Genomic DNA, 19,007 nt, shown 5'->3' with positions numbered 1-19,007 from the left:
CGCTACTACCTCCCCATTCTGTATTCGAGTGAATATATCAGAAAAATCTGGATCTGTGGCGTACCGATCGACCATGTCCTCGAAGCTTCTATGATGAATCACGGAAATAGCCCGAGGCAAAGCATCTGCCACCAAGTTCTTCAGTCCCTGTACATGGACAAGCTGGAAGTGAAACTGTGACAAGATGTTAGCCCACCGCATCTCCTTTTCCGAAAGCTGCTTCTGTGACAAGAAGTAGCGTAAACTCTCATGATTAGTGAAGATCGTAAAATCGGCTCCGAGTAGGTAATGTCGCCACTGAGTAAGAGCATGGATAACCGCCAAAAGCTCTTTCTCATAAATCTGTGCTACCAATTTTGGCCTTGAAAACAATTGGCTCTCATAGGCAATGACATGGCCTTCTTGCATTAAGACCGCACCAGACTCCGACCACAAGCATCACAATATACTTCGAATGACTTTTGCAAATCCGGCAAAGTCAATATTGGTCTTGTAGTCAATTTCTCTTTCAATGTCTGAAAGGCAGTCACCTCTGTGGGTCCCCATGAGAAAGGGACTCCTTTCTGTGTCAGAATGTGCGAAGGGGAAGCGACCTCTGTAAACTTTCGAATGAACCGTCGGTAGTAAGAACATAAGCCCAAGAACCTGCTGAAACGAGAGGATCCCTGTAGTCGGTCAAGAATATCATCGATCCTCGGAATCGGAAATCTGTTCTTGATGGTGATTTTATTGAGAGCTCTGTAACCAATGCACATTCTCCAACATTCGTCTTTCTTTAAAACCAACAACACCGGAGAGCAATAGGGTGAAGTACTCTGCTGGATAAGAAAGATCTTTCACTTGGTTCATAATCTCTTCATTCTGGGCTTGGCTAACACAGTAAGGTGGCCGGTTCGGTGGTGTGCTTCCAAGCATCAGATCAATAGTGTGATCCTCAGGACAAGATGGTGGAAACTCGCCTCGCAGGTCCTCAGAAAAGCAATTGGCATGAGTGTGGAGAAAATCTTGGCGTTCTTTATCAAGTTCAGACATGTTCGTTCTGTGTTCATCATTTAACTCTTTCAAATAGATCGCGTAAACAAATAGACTGGATTTCATTAATTTGGAAACGGCCGAAGCCAATACAATAGGGACAGACTCGCTCTCCAGTTTTACATCAAGTACAATTTTTCGGCCCTTTTCATTTGTCAATGTCGCTTTCTTTGCCCGATAATCAACCACGGCGTTGTTCTTATGGTACCAAGGGACTCCGAGGAGGACATCACAACCTTCCAAGGGCATTATGTAAAAGTCCTCGTGCCCCAAATACCCCTGACAATGCAACCGAAGTTTGCCAATGACAAGTGTAAAGGCTATGTCCTGTCCGGGTGCCGCTAGAACTGCCTCTGCTGGTGGTCCCATCCGATCGGGTGTAATCTCGAGCCGCGCGGCCAATTCAAGTGAAATGAAGTTGGCCTTGGCTCCTCCATCAAAGAAAATCAAGGCTTCTTGATCTTTCACTTTGCCCCAAGCTCGGTAAAGTTCTGTACTTTCATCAATCATGCTTGGCTCAATACCCATGCAATCTAGAACCAGTCCTGCTTTCATCTTGCCTTTTCTGCCACGTTCCTCGGTTGTTCTCGAACTCTCTGGCTTGTCTTCATGTTGTTCTTGCTGTGCCTTTTTGGGGCACTTCGCGGAGACGTGCTCATGTTCCCTGCATCCAAAACACTTCCCTTCTTTGATGTAAGTGGTCCTCTCTCGAAGCGTGTGTCTTTCTTTTCTTGGAAACTCTTTTTTCTTTCTACTTTCATTGTGAGAGGTCTGTTGTGTTCTCTGAGTCAAGATCTCATCAGTGGGGTATGTCAAATTTCCCGAATGTATCGCAAACCCCGTTTTGTATGACCCTTGAATTCTTGAATAGAATTAGACTTTTGTTCCAGGCAGTAGTCTCGGATCTCTGTAGGGAGTCCGCAACAAAACCGCTCAATCTGTTCCTTAAACGAGACCTTCTTAAATGAAGAGGTTGGTAGAAAAGAGTTTCAAAATTTCTCGCAATAAGTCCAAAGAATCTCCCTTGGTCATCCGAAGATGATTCCAAGCGGTTCGTATATCTCGTTCGTACTCCCGAGTCAGCCAAGAAGAAATAAAGAGCCTTTTGAATTTCAACCATTTAACTGGAGCTTCCTTCCTCAGAAGAAGAGTGGACCACCATGTTCGAGCATTTTTCTTGAAGAGAGATGTAGCCCTCCTAATCTTGAAGTGCTCTGAGTAATGCCCTCCAGAGAAAGCTATGTCAAATTGCTGAATGAAGGCCAAAGCCCTCGGAGCATCCGGAACCCAGAAAAGGATTCAAACTTAATCGACTCTCCACCTTCTTTGAATTCTTTTACTTTCTTGCTTTTATCTTCGAGAAAGGCATATTGGTTGGCTTTGTAAAAATGCTTCTTCTTTGCATAAAACATGTGTTCGTCGGAGTCCGAACTGTCTGAGGATGACTCCTCTGTAGAACTATCAGAAACTGGGCGAAATCTGGGCTTCTTTGCCTTTTTCTTACCCTTTCCGAAGCTTTGCTTTATACTTCGCTTTTTACCTTTTCTTTCTTCCTCGCTCGAGTCAGAATAGCTAGAAGAAATTGTCAGAAGAAGAAGAAGAAGAAGAACTGGGTAGTCCTTCAAATCGTACACGCTTCTTCTCCCTTCTTGCCGATGCAAAAGAAGATTGATGACCCAAATAACCCGGGAAGTCAGTCCCTTTCTTGTGCTTTTTCTCTTGCTTTTTGGATTTCTTGTCTGCGTGCAAAAGCCGGCTAATCTGTGTTTGAACCACCTCTTGTAATTCTTGCTCTGTAAACATTCTCGGAGAAGGAGGTTTCTTGATTGCCGGTTTGATGGGTGGTTCTGTGGCCTTCTGCCTCTGGGTGTGTACTTTTGCGATGGATCGCTGAGACAAAAATATTGCAAATTGCGGATCCTTCGCAATTTTAATCATCTGCTTTGTTGCCTCGTCAACCAATTGTCGATGTTCCATCTCTTCAATCTCGAACTGAGTAGGCCGAGGTGGACCGTACTCTTCCTCTGTTTGCTCATTAAAGTCTTCTTCGTGATCTCCTCCCACATTTGCAGATGCAGAAGAGGTTGACTGTTTCTTGTTGGAATGCATAAGTGCCGCGAGAAAAGGATCGGATTTCCCGGTAGAAGAGAAATCGGCTGCACTCTGATACCACTGTAACAAACTTGGGCACCCCAAGTCAAGATTCTGCCGCGACACAACAGAGATTCACTTCAAAACCGTACACAAAGATGACAAGTACACAAAGATGACACGACCCGATGTAGTTCCGTGCCCAGAGGTATTGGCCCCAAAGACTGGCGCCCCTTTCGGTATTTCTTTTTATATTAATCTGTGTTCAAAGTACAAGAGAGTAGGCAGGCGCTCACTCTCAGACTCTTCATCCAGATCCCTTGAGAAGTGAGACCTAGCCCACTTATTTATAAGTACAAGGGATACCCAAAAGCAGAGCCCCACAAGTCTTTAAACTCAAAAGCAATTGTCCCAAAAGCTTTCAAAAATTAAAGCATCAAGCCCCAAAAGCGTAATTTGCGCAAATCTGTATAGCGTATGGACTGCCACGTCATCAACGTGAAATCCGCCGCAAAATCCATCGCATTTTCTGGCAATCCGTACGGCCTGCCACGTGTCAGTCAGCCTGTCCGGGACTGAGTCAGCAGGAGTGTGTGTGTCCAGGGCCTAGCCACGTCATCAGTTTGTGACATTAAGTTCTCGAGGAACTTGGGTTCTTAAGGTTGTTGAGGCTCTTGGTTTCTTGAGGTTCTTGAGTTCTTGAGGTTCTTGAGGTTCTTGAGTTCCTTAGCTTGTAATTGGTGTTTGAGAAGGCTTTTCTCTTACCCGAGCTCGACTCTTCCCTGCGGGTGGCTGCAACCCTTGGCGGCCTTGCGCTCACACCAAAGTTTCTTTTTCCCACCTCACGTCGATTGGTCGGCTGCTAAGTGCACAGTCCTCTCTCAATGAGTGAAAAGAGGAACAAGGGGAGGCCGGACAAGCCCTTCTTTCTTGGGTTGCCTGTCACTCTTCAAAAACATGATTAGGAATCGACACGCCCAAGTGGACTTGGGTTACGTGCCACCGCAACAAGCAAAAAATTTCTTGTGGTTCTTTCCTTGAGTGGTACAGAACACTGCCAAAGCTCTGATACCCAATGTAAGGTGCAGCGGAAGTGAATGTTGACTTTGCTCAAGATGAGTGCTCCGGATTGTGCTCAAGGGTTCCTTTTACTTACGGAAGGGAGAGCCTTCTGTTCTTTTAGTGAGAGAGTGCAATGATCACAAACAAAGTAAATGCTACTATGAATGAAGGTGCTGAGACAGAGAGAGAGAGAGAGAGAGAGAGAGAGAGAGAGAGAAGAATATGACACCAGACAGTTCCCAAACCCTCCTCCAAGGGCCCCCCTCTCTATGGCGAGAGAGGTCTATGCTATTAATTGCACAGTTTGGTACAATGGTCTAGATGCAATGGACTTGCCAACGATGTCGACGACAATGATGACAACGACGAGGACGAGTTGAAATCTGAAAACACTAGGGCTGAAATCTGAAATCTACTAACTGTTGACTCTCTGCTGTATACTAACACTATGTCAGCGAGGACGACGATGGCGATGACGATGCGCTGAAAACGCAAATGCTGAAATCTGCAGACAGCGGGCAGCGGGCTGAAACTGAAAACGCTGGCTGATCTGACGGTACGGCGAGGATCTGTTGCGGGTAGGTGAGATCTGCGAGGCTAGGGGCTGGATGTGCTATGTCTAAGTGCTGAAAACTGAAAACGCTGATGTGCCTGATCTGACGCCGAAATCTGCAAACGCTAGGCAAAGTGCTGCAAATTGAAAACGCCAGTGATCTGTAGCAAAAACGCCAGGCTGATCTGCAACCTGAAAACGCTAACTGCTTCTGCGGATGAAAACGCTAGGCTGTTCTGCTTCTGTTGGCTGAAAACGCTAGGTCTCGTGCCGGTCTTGTTGAGAAGGTGCACTACAAGTTGCTGGAACTTCTGTTGCCTCTTCTACCAGAAAGTGCTAGCGCTAGGTTTCTTTTATAGTAGCTTAGCAAATTTGCCCTACTCACTTTTCCAACAAAAATCACTTATTAAATAATAAGTGAAAAATGGAGAAATTGGGAAAATGGGTTCTGTGCACTGTAAAATGCTCATGATGGGTACTGAATGTCATGCTGTGTGCAACCAGAGGATATGCAACTAATCTAAGTGCCTGGACATGCACGGCCTGCGCACAGGCCCACAAAGGTGCCAGAACACTTCCTAAGTTAACCTGAACCCTAGACCTGAAGTAGCTTGTCCACATGCACATAGGGTTAGATGTGCACGTGACATGGGGTATGGCATCAAGAAATGTGCACATAGGGTTAGATGTGCACATGACATGGGGTATGGCATCAAGAATTGTCAAAGTGCATGCGGATGATTTTGGAGGCATAGCCCAAGGGTTTTATAGTGCTATAGGATGTTTTTTTACAGTGGATGCTTTATATACCAGTCAGATACCTAGCACTGGACATTGTGGCTTTCGCTACATTGCCTGAGGTGGATAGATGAAGATAACAATATGAGTCTAAGAAGAGACCTCCTCTTCTACTACAGTAGATTGATCATCAACATTGGTCAATCATCACAGGCTACCTCATTTACAAAAAGAGGATACAACAGCCACCTACGTGTTTATACCTTAGAATAAACTTGGCTGTCAAGTCAGCCCGGCACTCCCTGTTTCAGATGTTTGAAATGTTCCGAAATACCATGTGCAGCTATTTCAGGAATCTTGAAATGTTTCAGGATGGGAAATGTGCTTTGGGAGGTCAGAGTGGTGTTTCCCACATCCCAAGGGGGCATTTCATGGAATTTCCTTCTAACTTTTGCTCTAGAATATTAAAGGCCTGCTTATTGCCACCACAATACTTGAAAGAGGAATTCCAAGCTTTGATGCTAAATGGTAAACTTTTTATGTTGTAATGCTATTCGAGTGTTGTGACTACCTGGGCAATTGAGAAAGACATACCAGGAGTAGTTGGAGGCATTTATTTTTAGGCTGGACCACGGTAAGCAAGGTTCTCAGTTGTGTTTGGTAGATGTATCCAGATTGGAAATGCCCCGGCCTTTAACTGATGGAGACAGACATTCACAAAGACTGAAACAATCCTTGAGAGAGGAGAGCAATACATTCATTGACTTGGGACAGGATTCAAGGCCTAGGGCAACAAGGAGATTGAGTATTCCTCAACCGAAAGACAGTGGAGATGGCTACAAGAGGCTACAGCAGACAGGTGTGTGAGGCTAGTTGACGGAAACACCCGTCCAGTACAGAGACAGATTGAGGAGAACTTGAGCCGGTACCCGGAGAGGCTTGAGGCTGGTTCTGAGTGTGTCTCTCGAGTCTCAGGCTGCAGCTCTTGAGGGAGGAATCTTGCAACTATCTCCCTCCTTTATCCTACACCCTCCAGTATCCCCAGGCTGGATCATAGATACCTCTAGCGCATGCTTGGTGTATACCTAAGCATATAAAGTTAGCATGAAAGGTCCAGCAACACTTATCAAACCCCATCCAATGTCTAGCCATGTCATTCTGTCTAAAGTTTAAATGCTTGAAGGATTGGTTCTCAGATAGTGATCCTATGCGTGTTCAAGCTAAACCTGCACAAATTTATGAAGTCTAAGTTAGCATGCAGCATGACCTGACTATTGTTCCTATTGAAATTTGTGTAATATAACAGATTCAGCAGATGTAAAGTGTTTTCTTTTGGCCTTGCATTAAACATTTATTAAGCCTGTTGTCTTTGTTTAGGAAGAGGGTTGTTTCAGGTGTCCAGCCCACTGGAGCAATCCATTTGGGAAACTATCTCGGTGCTATCAGAACATGGGTCTCACTACAGGTACAGAAAAATAATTTTATATTGCTGAAGTGAATGTGTTTTGTTCTACCCTTTCTCCAAGTGTGTCTTTTGAACAAAACAAGGAAGTTACTCATAACTTTAATTTTCAACACATTTTTGGTGCTGAATTTTTCTTTAGTATGTTCTTTTTATAGGTGAATCTGGGCTTTTTCTCAATTCATCTAGTTTTCTATACTTTTTTTTTTGGAAAGAAAATTCATGACTAGTGTCAGCCATGAAAATCATGAGTAGAAAAATGCAAATAATCCTCGTGTGGCAGGATTACTGGGCAGTGGACATAGATTTTACAGATACTTCTAAAGAAACAATCGTTCTTCAATTGGCACTGTAACTACTGATTGAGAATGCCATTCAGTAGTACTTGAACCAAAAGAAGCTTGTGTTGGCTTTCTCCTATTTGATTATATGCCTTTACTTGATTAAAAATATTGCTTTAATAGCAATCCTCCACAGATGGATGTCTATTTCTTCTCCTTCCTCTTCCTATGTTCATTTCCTTGTATATAGTTAGGATCCCCTTATATATCAAACTGTATATTCTGGTCATTAGCTGACAAGGCACTATTTTTGGCCCCTTTCCTTTGCACAAATTGCACTGTATCGAGTAATGAAATCACTTTACAGAAACTTTCCAGGCTTAGTTTGTACAGCAAAAAGAGAGCAAGAAGAAAGAAGGTAGGACAGCTAGTCCTGTGTAATCTTCTGATTGGCCTTAATTCTTCTGTTACTTGCAATATCTGCTTAATTATTAATTGGGATGCGGACTTGCTCTGCCATTAATAATGATGATTTAAACATAGCTTTTGAAGGAAGCCAAAGGCTCATAGAAGTGCCATCAGAAAAAAATTCCCAAGGTTGTATAACAACCCCTTGATTTTGATATGGGGATTGTAAGAACTTAGAAATCAGTCTACGACCATGCTGTATCTGCTGGCCAACCCTTGACCACAAAAAATTTCTGACGATGTTGGAGAGCAATATGTAAGAGAGGAGGTAGGGCATTTGGTTCTCTTCTGCTTTCTCAGGGATTTCTTGCGCTTTTTAGCCCACTATCGTGTTGGATGTATTACAAATTATGTTGCTTGTTTAAAGTGGGTGGCCTAGAGTGAGCTACGCTGATTTTCTGGGTTTTATGTTGCAGGATCTTTATAACACATTGTTTTTCATAGTGGATCTACATGCGGTAAGTCTAGTTCAAGTACTGCTCGTTCTTGCTCAATGAAAGCTTTCAAGTGCCTACTGCCTTGATTTATCCTGCAGTAAACACTTAAAGACAAAGAATGAGGTTTATTATTGAGTCGATTAATGTATTCAGAAAATCTGAACACAACATGTGAAGCTGATAATTTGTTGTGTGGCATTATTTCAGATAACACTGCAGCACGAACCTGAAGAGTTAACAAATTCAACAAAAAGTACTGCAGCTATGTATCTCGCTTGTGGCATTGACCCAGAGAAGGTCATATTGTCTTTTTCCATTTATTTCAGCAATAACTGGTTGATTCTATCATTTATAGGTGTAAAGTTGAATCAGTCATCCACATTCTAGAGGAACTTTGTGGAAGGATTGTACTCTTGCATTTTCTTGTTGGTCATTAGGTTTATGCATACTGTGCAACTTCTAGAATATACAAACTTAATGTGTTCATGTACCATGGGGCTAATGACCTGGTGGCAGACATGCATGTTTCCCACATGTGGGTGTTTGCTTGCTTATAACTAGCATAGAACATCATTGGCTCCGTGATTGTAGCTTATCTGCTCTCTTCCTTGCTCTCAAGGCCTGTCTCCTTTTTGTAGGCCTCTATTTTTGTGCAGTCTCATGTAGCAGCTCATGCTGAATTAACATGGCTGCTCAGTTGCGTTACACCCATTGGATGGTTAAATAAGATGATTCAGTTCAAAGAGAAGTCTAGAAAAGCGGTATTGTTACCTCTCCATTGTATCTTAACACATATTTTATCAAATGAGATTTTAATAGTGGGAGCAAAATTTTTGAAGCAACATTTCTAGAAAGAGTTTGGACTGTCTAAAGTATCAATCTGCCAAATAGACTTAGTTTTGTGGCCACAGAAAATGATTCGTGTGCTAATTGATTACATGTCTAACACCAGGGTGACGAAAACGTTGGAAGTGGGCTTTTGACATATCCTGTTCTAATGGCTTCTGACATACTTCTATATCAGGTTGGACATTTCCTGTTTTTGCACGGCCTTTACCATGAGTAGATCTGCCCATCTAAGCTGGCAATCGATCTCTTAATGTTCTGTGATTTGCAGGTTTATCAGTGTTTTGGTACTGATGTATTCTTCGCAGTGTGATCTTGTTCCAGTTGGAGAGGATCAGCGTCAGCATTTGGAATTAGCCCGTGACATTGCAGAGCGGTTTAATAATCTCTATGGCGGTCGAAAGTGGAAGAAGCTTGGAGGGTCAGTGTACTTTTTTTCCAGAATTCTCGTGAACATTTCTGCAAAATATAAATTTGATGGCACCATTTGTAGATTCTACTCTAGTATTTATCTACTTCAATGAAGGAAATGGGCTCAAAACATTTAAATAAAACCAAGTACTGAGCGATTGGGACAAACAAAGTGAGTTAGGTGCACTAGTTAATTGGTAAAAAGATCGCAAGGTAGCAGCTTACATTGGAGGATATTATTTTGTCCATAAAACAATGCTGGCTCGTGGTCTGGGTGCAATCTAGTCATTAGTGTCAACGTCTTTCAAACGATTATCTGAGAAGGATTGCTGTTCTCTTTGTGCATATGTTCTTCTAGCCTGTTGAGTTGACATTGTGAGCTGAGTGATATCTTGTGTTTTGCTTATCACTGTATCATTATTGACAATAGGTCTTGTTTTGTGCAGCCGAGGGGGAAGAATTTTTAAGGTGATTGTAGAGGCACACCACTTGTTATGTTTGTCACGTTATCATACTGAACTAATCAGTACAGGTGCCAGAGGCGATGATTCCTCCTGCTGCTGCACGCGTTATGTCATTGACTGATGGTACAGCAAAGGTATTTGGTTTATTTGCAGGGTGGCTGTTTGTCTCTTCGATTCAATGATGTCCTGACTGTCAAGGGGAGAGATTATAATGAAACATGTGTGTGTCTGTGTGTGTGCGCGTGCACGCGTGTACCAAAAAAAAAAGTGTGTGTGCGTGCGTGCGCGCATGTTGATGAGCCTCTTGTGGTAAAAATCGCAGAGTATAGAAAACAGAACGTTTGCTCATGTGGAGTATTTTGGGCTCTTAATGTGATCCTGCTCCACTTTTGTGTACAGATGTCCAAGTCTGCTCCATCAGACCAGTCGCGTATAAATATGCTGGACAACCCAGATGTGTGTCATGGTGTTATTTTGTTGTTCAATCCATTAGCTATACTTTTGCAGGCTCATTTATTTGTTTGTAATTGTTTGCAGACTATTTTGATGAAAATAAAACGCTGTAAAACAGATTCTGTGAACGGGTAATGCTCGTTTTAAAAAGATAGGGGTCATTGTGAAGGTTTTAATCCGTAAGAGTGTTTGGTTTCCCTCCCACGTGAACTGTGACGCTATGGTGCAGCATGGAGTTTGACAATCCAGAAAGGCCAGAGTGCAACAACCTCCTCTCTGTTTATCAAGTGGTGACATCCAAGACAAAACAGGTTCAATCTGCAAACTTATGCTTTATTGGAATTTAAACATAAGTACAGGTTATGTGCAAGCCAAATTGATATAATTGTACAAGGGTAACCTGTTGTGTATGCGCAAATGTGAAGCATCACTAACTAGAAAAAGGGAGGAACTTAATTTGCTCACAAAGAGTGTTAGTGACAAATACTTAGTGGGTTGGAATGCTGCATCAATGCAGCACATCATCTTTGAACTCAGAGACATACAGAACAGATGATCTCATATGAGACAGAGTCATTGTTTAGTGATAATAAAATCTTAAGGGTTAGAAACAAAAAATATTGGGCATGATGGGAAATAGACTAAGGGACCCCCAAAAGGATGTCACATCCCTCCAAAGGCATGATGTAGAAGTGCTCGTGCCCTAGATACCCCTAACAATGCAACTGAAGTTTACTGATGGCATGTGTAATGGCAATGTTCCTCCTTGGTGCCGCTAAAACGGCCTCCATCGGTGGCCCCATTTCTTGAGGCGTCATTCCAAGTCGAACTGTCAATTCCAATGAGATGAAGTTGGCCTTGGCTCTGCCATTGAAGAAGATAAGGACTTCTTGATTACGTACTTTGCCCCACGCTCTGCAAAGCTCCGTACTCTCATCTATCTATTATTGGCTCGCCCCCACAACCAATCCTGCCCCTCTTTCCTTTCCTTGCGCACTCATCTGCCGCTTTGGAAGTCTCTGGTTTGTCCTTAGCCTGCTCCTTTGGTGTTCCGTTAGGACACTTCGCAAGAATGTGCCCTTGCTCCCCACAACTGTAACATAGTGCCCTCTTCATAGTATTGTGCACATTGCTCTATTGATAACTTTGGGCTTGTGGGTTTCTTCTTTTGTTGCTTGCCCTTCTTTTTGTTTCCATTTGAAGAATCTTGTCTAGTTGGGTGGACACTAGCTTGTCCAAAGGATACGTGAGAGTGCCCGGGTGCTTTCCAAATCCTTCCTTGGCATGGCCCATAAGCCTTTGAATAGAATTGGACTTCTATTTGAGGCAATATTGTCGAATCTCTTTGGGTAGACCGCAACAAAAACCGCTCAACCTGTTGCTTGAAGGTAATTTTCTTAAAGGAAGAGACCAATAGAAAAGTATCCCAAAACCTCTAGCAGTAAGTACCCAAGGTATCTTCTTTAGTCATCCGCAAATGATGCCAAGCCGTGATGATATCCTCTTCATATTCCTCTGTAAGTCATGCCGAAGTGAAGACGGGTTTGAATTTTAACCTTTCTGTAGGTGCTTTCCTACTCAACAGTAGGGTAGGCCACCATGTTGAGGCATTACCCTTCAAATAACACATTGCCTTTCGTACTTTGGAGTGTTTTGAGAAACGACCTCTCGAAAGACGATGCTGAATTGCTGTATAAATGCAAGGGCTCGATGGGTGTCCTTGTAGCTTGAAAACGTATCAAACTTGAGTGCTTGCCCACCCTCCTTGAAATCTTTAGTCTTCTTGCCCTTTTTCTCGAAATGGCCAAACTGATTCAGCTGGTGCAAGTGTCTTCTCTTCTTCCCATACATCGGCTCGTCAGAGTCGGAACTATCAGAATGCTTGTGGTGTTTTTGATGCTTTCTGTGGGATTTGCTTTTGTTGGTTTTCTTGTTCTTCTAAGTCTTTATCCGCTTCTGGTGCTCGGTGTCCTCCTCACTGGAGTCAGAGAAAGAGGAACTCTTTAAACTGTCAGATGATTATTGGGATCATCCTCAAAGCAAAGACACTTCTTGGATTTGCTTGCTTCCTTGAAAGTAGACTTCTGACCCAAATAGTTGGGATAGTCTGCTGAACTGCCCTTCTTCCAAGAGGTCTTCGTAGTCTTCATCAATTTATTGATCTTATGTTGAAGAGCATTGTGAAACGAGTACAATTCTTGTTTGTCTGCACCCGTGTCACAAGACAGGCACCACGTGCCAATAGAAAAGAACAGATTGAACAGACTTTAGGACTTCAGTAACAACTGAACTGAAAGAGAGAGACGACACGCGACACGGACTGGCGGAATTCCACCCCAAAGAGTATTGGCCCCAAACCTTGGCGGCCCTTTCGGTATTTCTTTATATTGCATCAACACAGTACAAGCCGGTACTCTAGACTCTACACCTTCTCTAGGAAGAATGCCAGAGAATGAGCCCTAACCTCGTATTTAAAGGCCCTTGGCCTAAAAAGCAATTACAATGAAAAGCCTTCAAACTCAAACGCATCTGGTCCAAAAGCAAAGCCAAAAAGCTGCCAGCACAATTTACAAAAATCCGTACAGTTCTGCCACGTTAGCACCGCCAGCGTGAAAAGCGGAAATCCGTACAATTCTGCCACGTCATCAGCCAACGTGATTTTCAGAAATCTGCCACGTCATCAACCTGCTTCGCAAGTTCTTTTGTGTGTGTGTGTGTGTGTCCTGCTTTATTTCCTTTATGTCACTTGGGGCCCCATCGGACGGGGTCCCTATAAGTTGGGAGGACTTCTTCTGTTACTTGTTGTTCTTAGGGTTTAGGCCCCTCGGCCCACATCTGCAAGTTGCCTTTATTCTTCAGGCTTTGACACGTCAGCAATTTGTGACATCTCCCCTTCTTGAAAGAGAGTAATCATCCGCGATTACAACATATCTGCAAAACAACTCAAGTTAGCTCAAAAATTTCTGAGGGTCATTTCGAGGGACAATCAGTTTGCTCTTTTTGTTAAGGAGTTAGCTTCTCCTTTCGGCTCTTTTGATCAAGGAGTTAGCTTCTCCTTTTGTCCAGATCGGAACTCTTGATATTCCGGCGTAGTAAAATTAGCCATCACACCCAGACGTCACTGATCTTTCACGGGTGTCTTGATGCACTAAAATTACATACCGAGGCAATCTCATCCAATTCGGAATATTCAATTGGTTGGCACATCACAATGCAACACAAATGCTCACATATGCATGCTACAAGACATAGAAACATAAAGCCGCCGATGAACACTCCTCTCGCATAACCTAACAAGGTCCGGGCCGGGAGATATTCGACGACTCCCTCATCACTCCTCCCGCATAACCATCCAGGTCCGGGCTGGGAGTCACAACAACAATTATTTTACAAGCATACAACCAAACGCTGTCACAAAGTGATGACGTGGTGGACAGCAGAAACCCTAATTTCTGCCAGAAACCCTAAAATTCCTGCAAACCCTAAAAACTGCCAGAAACCCTAATTCACAGCAAACCCTAATTTCTGGAAACCCTAACTGCTGGCTGAAACCCTAATTTCTGGCGCCAGTGCCACGTGGCAAGGTTGTACGGATTTTTCGGAAATTGCGCCGCAATTTGCGCTGGCAGCTTTTGGGCGTTGCTTTTTTGCATGAAAGAGAGAGAACTTGCTTTTTTTTAAATTAAAAAAAAAAGAGACTCTCTCTAAGAGAGAGAACTGATGCTTTTGATTTTGAAAGCTTTTGGGGCTCTGCTTTTGGGCATCCCTTGTAACCTTTAAATTAGTGGTGAGGGCCTCACTTCTCAGAGCATTTGGACGCAGAGTCTGAGAGTGAAACCCTAACCGCTCTCTTGTACTTTGATGATTGATTAATATAAAAAGAAATACCGAAAGGGGCGCCAGTCTTTGGGGCCAATATCTCTAGGCACGGAACTCCGCCGGGCCAGTGCAAATCTATTGTGATCTGTGAATTGTTTTGAAGTGGTTATTTGGTGCTGTCGCGGTTGATTCTTGACTTGGAGTGTCCAAGTCTGTTACAGTGGTATCAGAGCACGGCCGATTTCTCTTTTACGAGAAATCCGATCCCCGAATTTTTTTTCCGCGGCACCTATGGCTTCAGGCAATGATCAGTCGACTCCTTCTGCACCTGGAGATGCGGGCTGGGATCACAACGAAGATTCAGGCAGAGTATGGCCCGCCTTGGCCTACTTAGGCGGAGCGGCGAGAGAGAGCAAAATATATGAACCAGACCTCTTTGAAAGAGGTACAGATGGAGTGGCAGAGAACCACAACACCACTCCCGAAACCCGCTCTCAAGAAACCTTCTGCCTCCAAGAAATATACGGAGAAGGAACTGGAGAACGTGGTTGATGCACGGATTGCTCAGCTTTTTGACACGCAAAAGAAAGCCAAAAAGCACGGCAAAAAGCAGAAGAAAGGCACTGACTTCCCGGGATATTTGGGTCGTTGGTCGACATTTGACAAGGCAAAGAAATTGAAGAAGCGCGTCAAGTTTGAAGACATACCCAGTTCTTCTTCTTCTTCTTCTGACAGTTCTTCTAGCTCCTCGGATTCGAGCGAAGAAGACAGAAAAGGTAAAAAGCGAAGCAAGAAGCAACGCTTTGGAAAGGGCAAGAGAAAGGCAAAGAAGGCTAAATCTCGCCCAGAGACTGACAGTTCTACTGAGGACTCGTCTATAGACAGCTCAGATTCCGATGACGGAAAGTTTTATGCGAACAAGAAGAATTTTTCAAAGCCAACCAGTATGACTTTCTCGAAGATAAAAGCAAGAAAGTCCGAGAGTTTAAGGAAGGTGGCCACTCGATCAAGTTTGATACTTTTCAGGATACTCAGATGCTTCGAAGGCTTTGTCTTTTATACAGTAGTTTGACATCGCTTTCGCGGGAGGACGCTATTCAAAGCACTCCAAGATTCGGAGAGCTGCTTCTTACTTTAAGGGGAATGCTCGTACTTGGTGGTCCACGCTTCTATTAAGCAAGACTGTGCCAGTTACATGGCTGAAATTCAAGAGGCTTTTTATTTCTTCTTTGTTGACTCAAGAGTTTGAGCGAGATATACGAGCTGCTTGGAACCATCTCCGGATGACCAAGAGCGATACAATGAATTCTTATTGTGAAAGATTCTGGAGCTCTTTTCTACCCGTCTCTTCATTCAAGAAGATCTCGTTCAGAGAACAGATTGAGCGGTTTACCTTGGGTCTACCTACAGAGATCCGAGATCACTGCTTGGAACAGAAGTCAGCTTCTGTTCAGGAGTTGATGAGTCATGCGAAGCGGGGCTTTGCCATTCACTCTGGCAGTCTGACCTACCCCACAGATGAGGCCATGACACGACGAGCCGAACAGACTTCTGGGAATGAAAGTAGAATGAAAAAGAGCAACCCAGAGAAAAAAAAGGATGCACGACCCAAGCTTACTCCTGAGGAGAGAGCTCGCTTCATCAGAGAGGGGAAGTGCTTTGGATGCGGGGAACATGGACATATTTCCGCAAAGTGCCCTGATAAGGCACAGAAAGAACAGAATGATAAAGACGACGACAGGTCTGAGAGTTCGAGAGCAGCTGAGGAATGTGGCAGAAAAGCCAAATAGAAAAGCAGAACTGGTACCACATCGCGTGGGACCTGCACCGAATCTAATGAATGAAAGTACAAACTTTGCCGCTTTCGAGGCAAAGTGAAGGATCAGGAAGCTCTTTTGAAGGAGCCAAGGCCAACTTCTTTTCACTTGGAATTGGCGGCTCGATTTGGAACTACGCCCGACAGACTGACGCCACAGGCGGAGGTAGTTCAACTGGCACCCGGATGGGATGTTGCCATTACACCGAGCATTGGCAAACTTCGTTTGCAATGACAGGGGTGTTCAAGGCACGCGAGTGACGTTCTACTCGGGATCCCTTGGTACCACAAGAACTACGCCGTGGTTGACTACCGGGCCGAGAAAGCGACTTTGATAAATGAAGGGCTTAGAGATTGTACTTGATGAACTTCAGTTTTCTTACTCATTCTTTTGGGAGAACTGAACGATGGATAAAGGTTGAATATGTTTTGACCTGAAGAAAAGAACGCCAATATTTTTTTTCTCCACGCTCATGCCGATTGCTTTTGAGAGGGCCTGAAGATCATACCATTGATCTGATATCTGGAAGCACGCCACCGAATCGGCCACCTTATCGTGTGAGCCGAGTACAAAATGAAAAGATTATGAACTCAGTGAAAGACCTCTTGGAAAAGGGTCTTGTCCAGCCTAGTACTTCACCGTATTGCTCTCCAGTGTTGTTGGTTTTGAAGAAAGACAGATCTTGGAGAATGTGCATCGATTATAGCACTCTCAACGAAATCACCATCAAGAACAGATTTTCGATTCCTAGGATCGATGATATACTCGACAGGTTACAGGGATCCTCGTGCTTTAGCAGGATTGACTTGAAGAGTGGATATCATCAGATCAGGATAGCGCCAGGAGATGTCTACAAGACAGCTTTTCGGACGACTTTTGGATTATTTGAGTTTTTGGTGATGCCTTTCGGTTTAACCAATGCTCCTGCGACATTTAACCGGATGATGGATAGGATTTTTCGAGAGTACAGGCTATTTGTTGACACTTTCTTTGACGACATCATTGTTTTCTCGAAGAATGAGGCAGAACACAGAGATCATCTGCTTCAAGTCTTTCAGGCATTACGAGATCACACATTAGTGATTAATGCTACGAAAAGTGAATTTTTCCTACCAGAGATACATTTTTTGGGACACATTGTGTCAACAGCAGGAGTGCAAATGAACCCGGCCAAGATAGAGACTATCCGTGATTGGCCCGATTTGAGGAATGTCCATGAAGTTAGAAGCTTCTTGGGACTGTGTTCGTACTACAGGCGGTTCATACGAAAGTTTGCAGAGGTTGCTTCCCCTTTGCCTACCTTGACACAGAAAGGAGTACCTTTTTCGTGGGGACCCACAGAGGTGACTGCCTTTCGGATATTGAAAGAGAAATTGACTACGGGACCTATTTTGACTTTGCCGGACTTGCAGAAGTCATTTGAAGTACATTGGATGCTTGTGGTCGTAGTCTGGGTGCGGTCTTGATGCAAGAAGGCCATGTCATAGCTTACAAGAACCGTTTGTTCTCGAGGTCGGAGATGACAGCATAGATCTATGAGAAAGAGCTTTTGGCGGTTATCCATGCTCTTACTCAGTGGCGGCATTACCTACTCGGAGCGGATTTTACTGTCTTTACAGACCATCAGAGTTTGCGCTACTTCTTCTCACAGAAGCAGCTTTCGGAAAAGCAGATGCGGTGGGTGAACATCTTGTCACAGTTCCACTTCGAGATTGTCCATGTGCAGGGACAGAAGAATGTGGTGGCAGATGCTTTGTCTCGAAAACAGTTGGTTCTGGCTATTTCCGCGATACATCATAGGAGCTTCGAGGATATGGTCGATCAGTGTGCCACAGATATAGATTTTGCAGATATTTTCACACGGATACGGGATGGGGAGATAATAGCTGGATACTCCCTTCGGGAAGGCTACTTGATGAAAAAGACTATGTTGTGCGTTACACAGCCGTTGAGGGAAAAGGTTATGACTGATTGCCACTGTCCACCTTTTACGGGTCACTGCGGCATTGCTACCACCATGAAAGGGGTAGAGAGAGATTTCTTTTGGCGGAGACTGAAGAAGGATGTGGAAGAGTTTGTGCGCAGTTGCTTGGTATGCCAGAAGGTCAAGTTTGACAGGCATAAGGCACAGGGATTGTTACAGCCTTTACCCATACCCACCCGCCCCTCGGAAAATATTGAAATGGATTTCATTTTTTTTAATCTCCCGAGAATACAGAATGATCACGATGATTTTCCGATTACATGGCACGCCTGAGACGATTGTGTCCGACAGAGACCCCAGATTTATGAGTTTGTTTTGGAAGGCAATTTGGGAGAACATTGGCACATGGTTGCAGTTCTCGTCATCGTTCCACTTGCAGACTGACGGGCAATCTGAGATTGCCAATTCAGTGATTTTAGATTTATTGAAGTCTTGTATCTCGCATCAGAAGACTCAATGGGAAAAGAACTTACCTTTGGTGGAATTTGCCTACAATAACACGATACACTCTTCGACGGGGAAGACGCCATGTGAGATTGTTGAAAGTGCTGCGAAGGTTCCATCCTTCCTGAGCACGAAAGATTAGATATTGGAAGCGGATGAATATTCGTGAGACTTGGATACGGCTTTTGCCAAGGTTCGCGAGACTTTGCAGAAGTCTCAAGAACGACAGAAAAAGGCAGCGGATCGCCATCGTCGCGACTGGAAACTGAAGGAGGATGATTAGGTGCTCTTACTTTTGAGAAGGCACGCCTAAGAAAGAAGAAGGGAAAGGAGAGGCTTTTTCCAAAGCTTAGTATGTGATACTACGGACCTTTCCAGATTACTGACAAGATAAATGATGTCTCCTTCCGATTGAAACTGCCAGATACTTGGAGGATTCACAATGCATTGTATGTGAGTCTCTTGAAACCTGTTAAGGGTGATGTGCGTGATGATGGGGAGCCTGATGAGCAACCCAAAGTGGAAGAAAACGAGGAGATCCTTGTTCCTGAACAGATTTTGGCACATAATGATACGAAGAAAGGTAAAGTCCGAAGGCGGTTCTTGGTTAAGTTCAAGAACTTTCCTGCATTTGATGCGAAGTGG

At 43.9% G+C, this 19,007-nt stretch overlaps 1 protein-coding gene across 2 annotated transcripts in view; it reads left to right on the top strand.

Moving 5' to 3' along the window:
• The window catches only part of OVA4 (Nucleotidylyl transferase superfamily protein), a 57,099-nt gene that overhangs the window by 17,096 nt on the left and 20,996 nt on the right, over window positions 1-19,007 (top strand). For both annotated transcript variants that reach the window (XM_086486910.1, XM_086486911.1), the window contains 11 exons: window positions 6,854-6,941; window positions 8,104-8,145; window positions 8,332-8,421; window positions 8,763-8,885; window positions 9,077-9,148; window positions 9,279-9,391; window positions 9,828-9,849; window positions 9,914-9,979; window positions 10,245-10,301; window positions 10,383-10,429; window positions 10,528-10,609. In XM_086486910.1, coding sequence (XP_086343036.1) covers window positions 6,854-6,941; window positions 8,104-8,145; window positions 8,332-8,421; window positions 8,763-8,885; window positions 9,077-9,148; window positions 9,279-9,391; window positions 9,828-9,849; window positions 9,914-9,979; window positions 10,245-10,301; window positions 10,383-10,429; window positions 10,528-10,609 — 802 coding nt within the window. The remainder of the gene's footprint in view (window positions 1-6,853; window positions 6,942-8,103; window positions 8,146-8,331; window positions 8,422-8,762; window positions 8,886-9,076; window positions 9,149-9,278; window positions 9,392-9,827; window positions 9,850-9,913; window positions 9,980-10,244; window positions 10,302-10,382; window positions 10,430-10,527; window positions 10,610-19,007) is intronic.

The sequence above is a fragment of the Adiantum capillus-veneris genome, chromosome 17 (genome assembly GCF_014529385.1).
Source record: "Adiantum capillus-veneris isolate H3 chromosome 17, ASM1452938v2, whole genome shotgun sequence".
In the NCBI taxonomy this organism is placed as follows: Eukaryota; Viridiplantae; Streptophyta; class Polypodiopsida; order Polypodiales; family Pteridaceae; genus Adiantum; species Adiantum capillus-veneris.
This window is presented reverse-complemented; position numbering and strand designations above follow the sequence as displayed.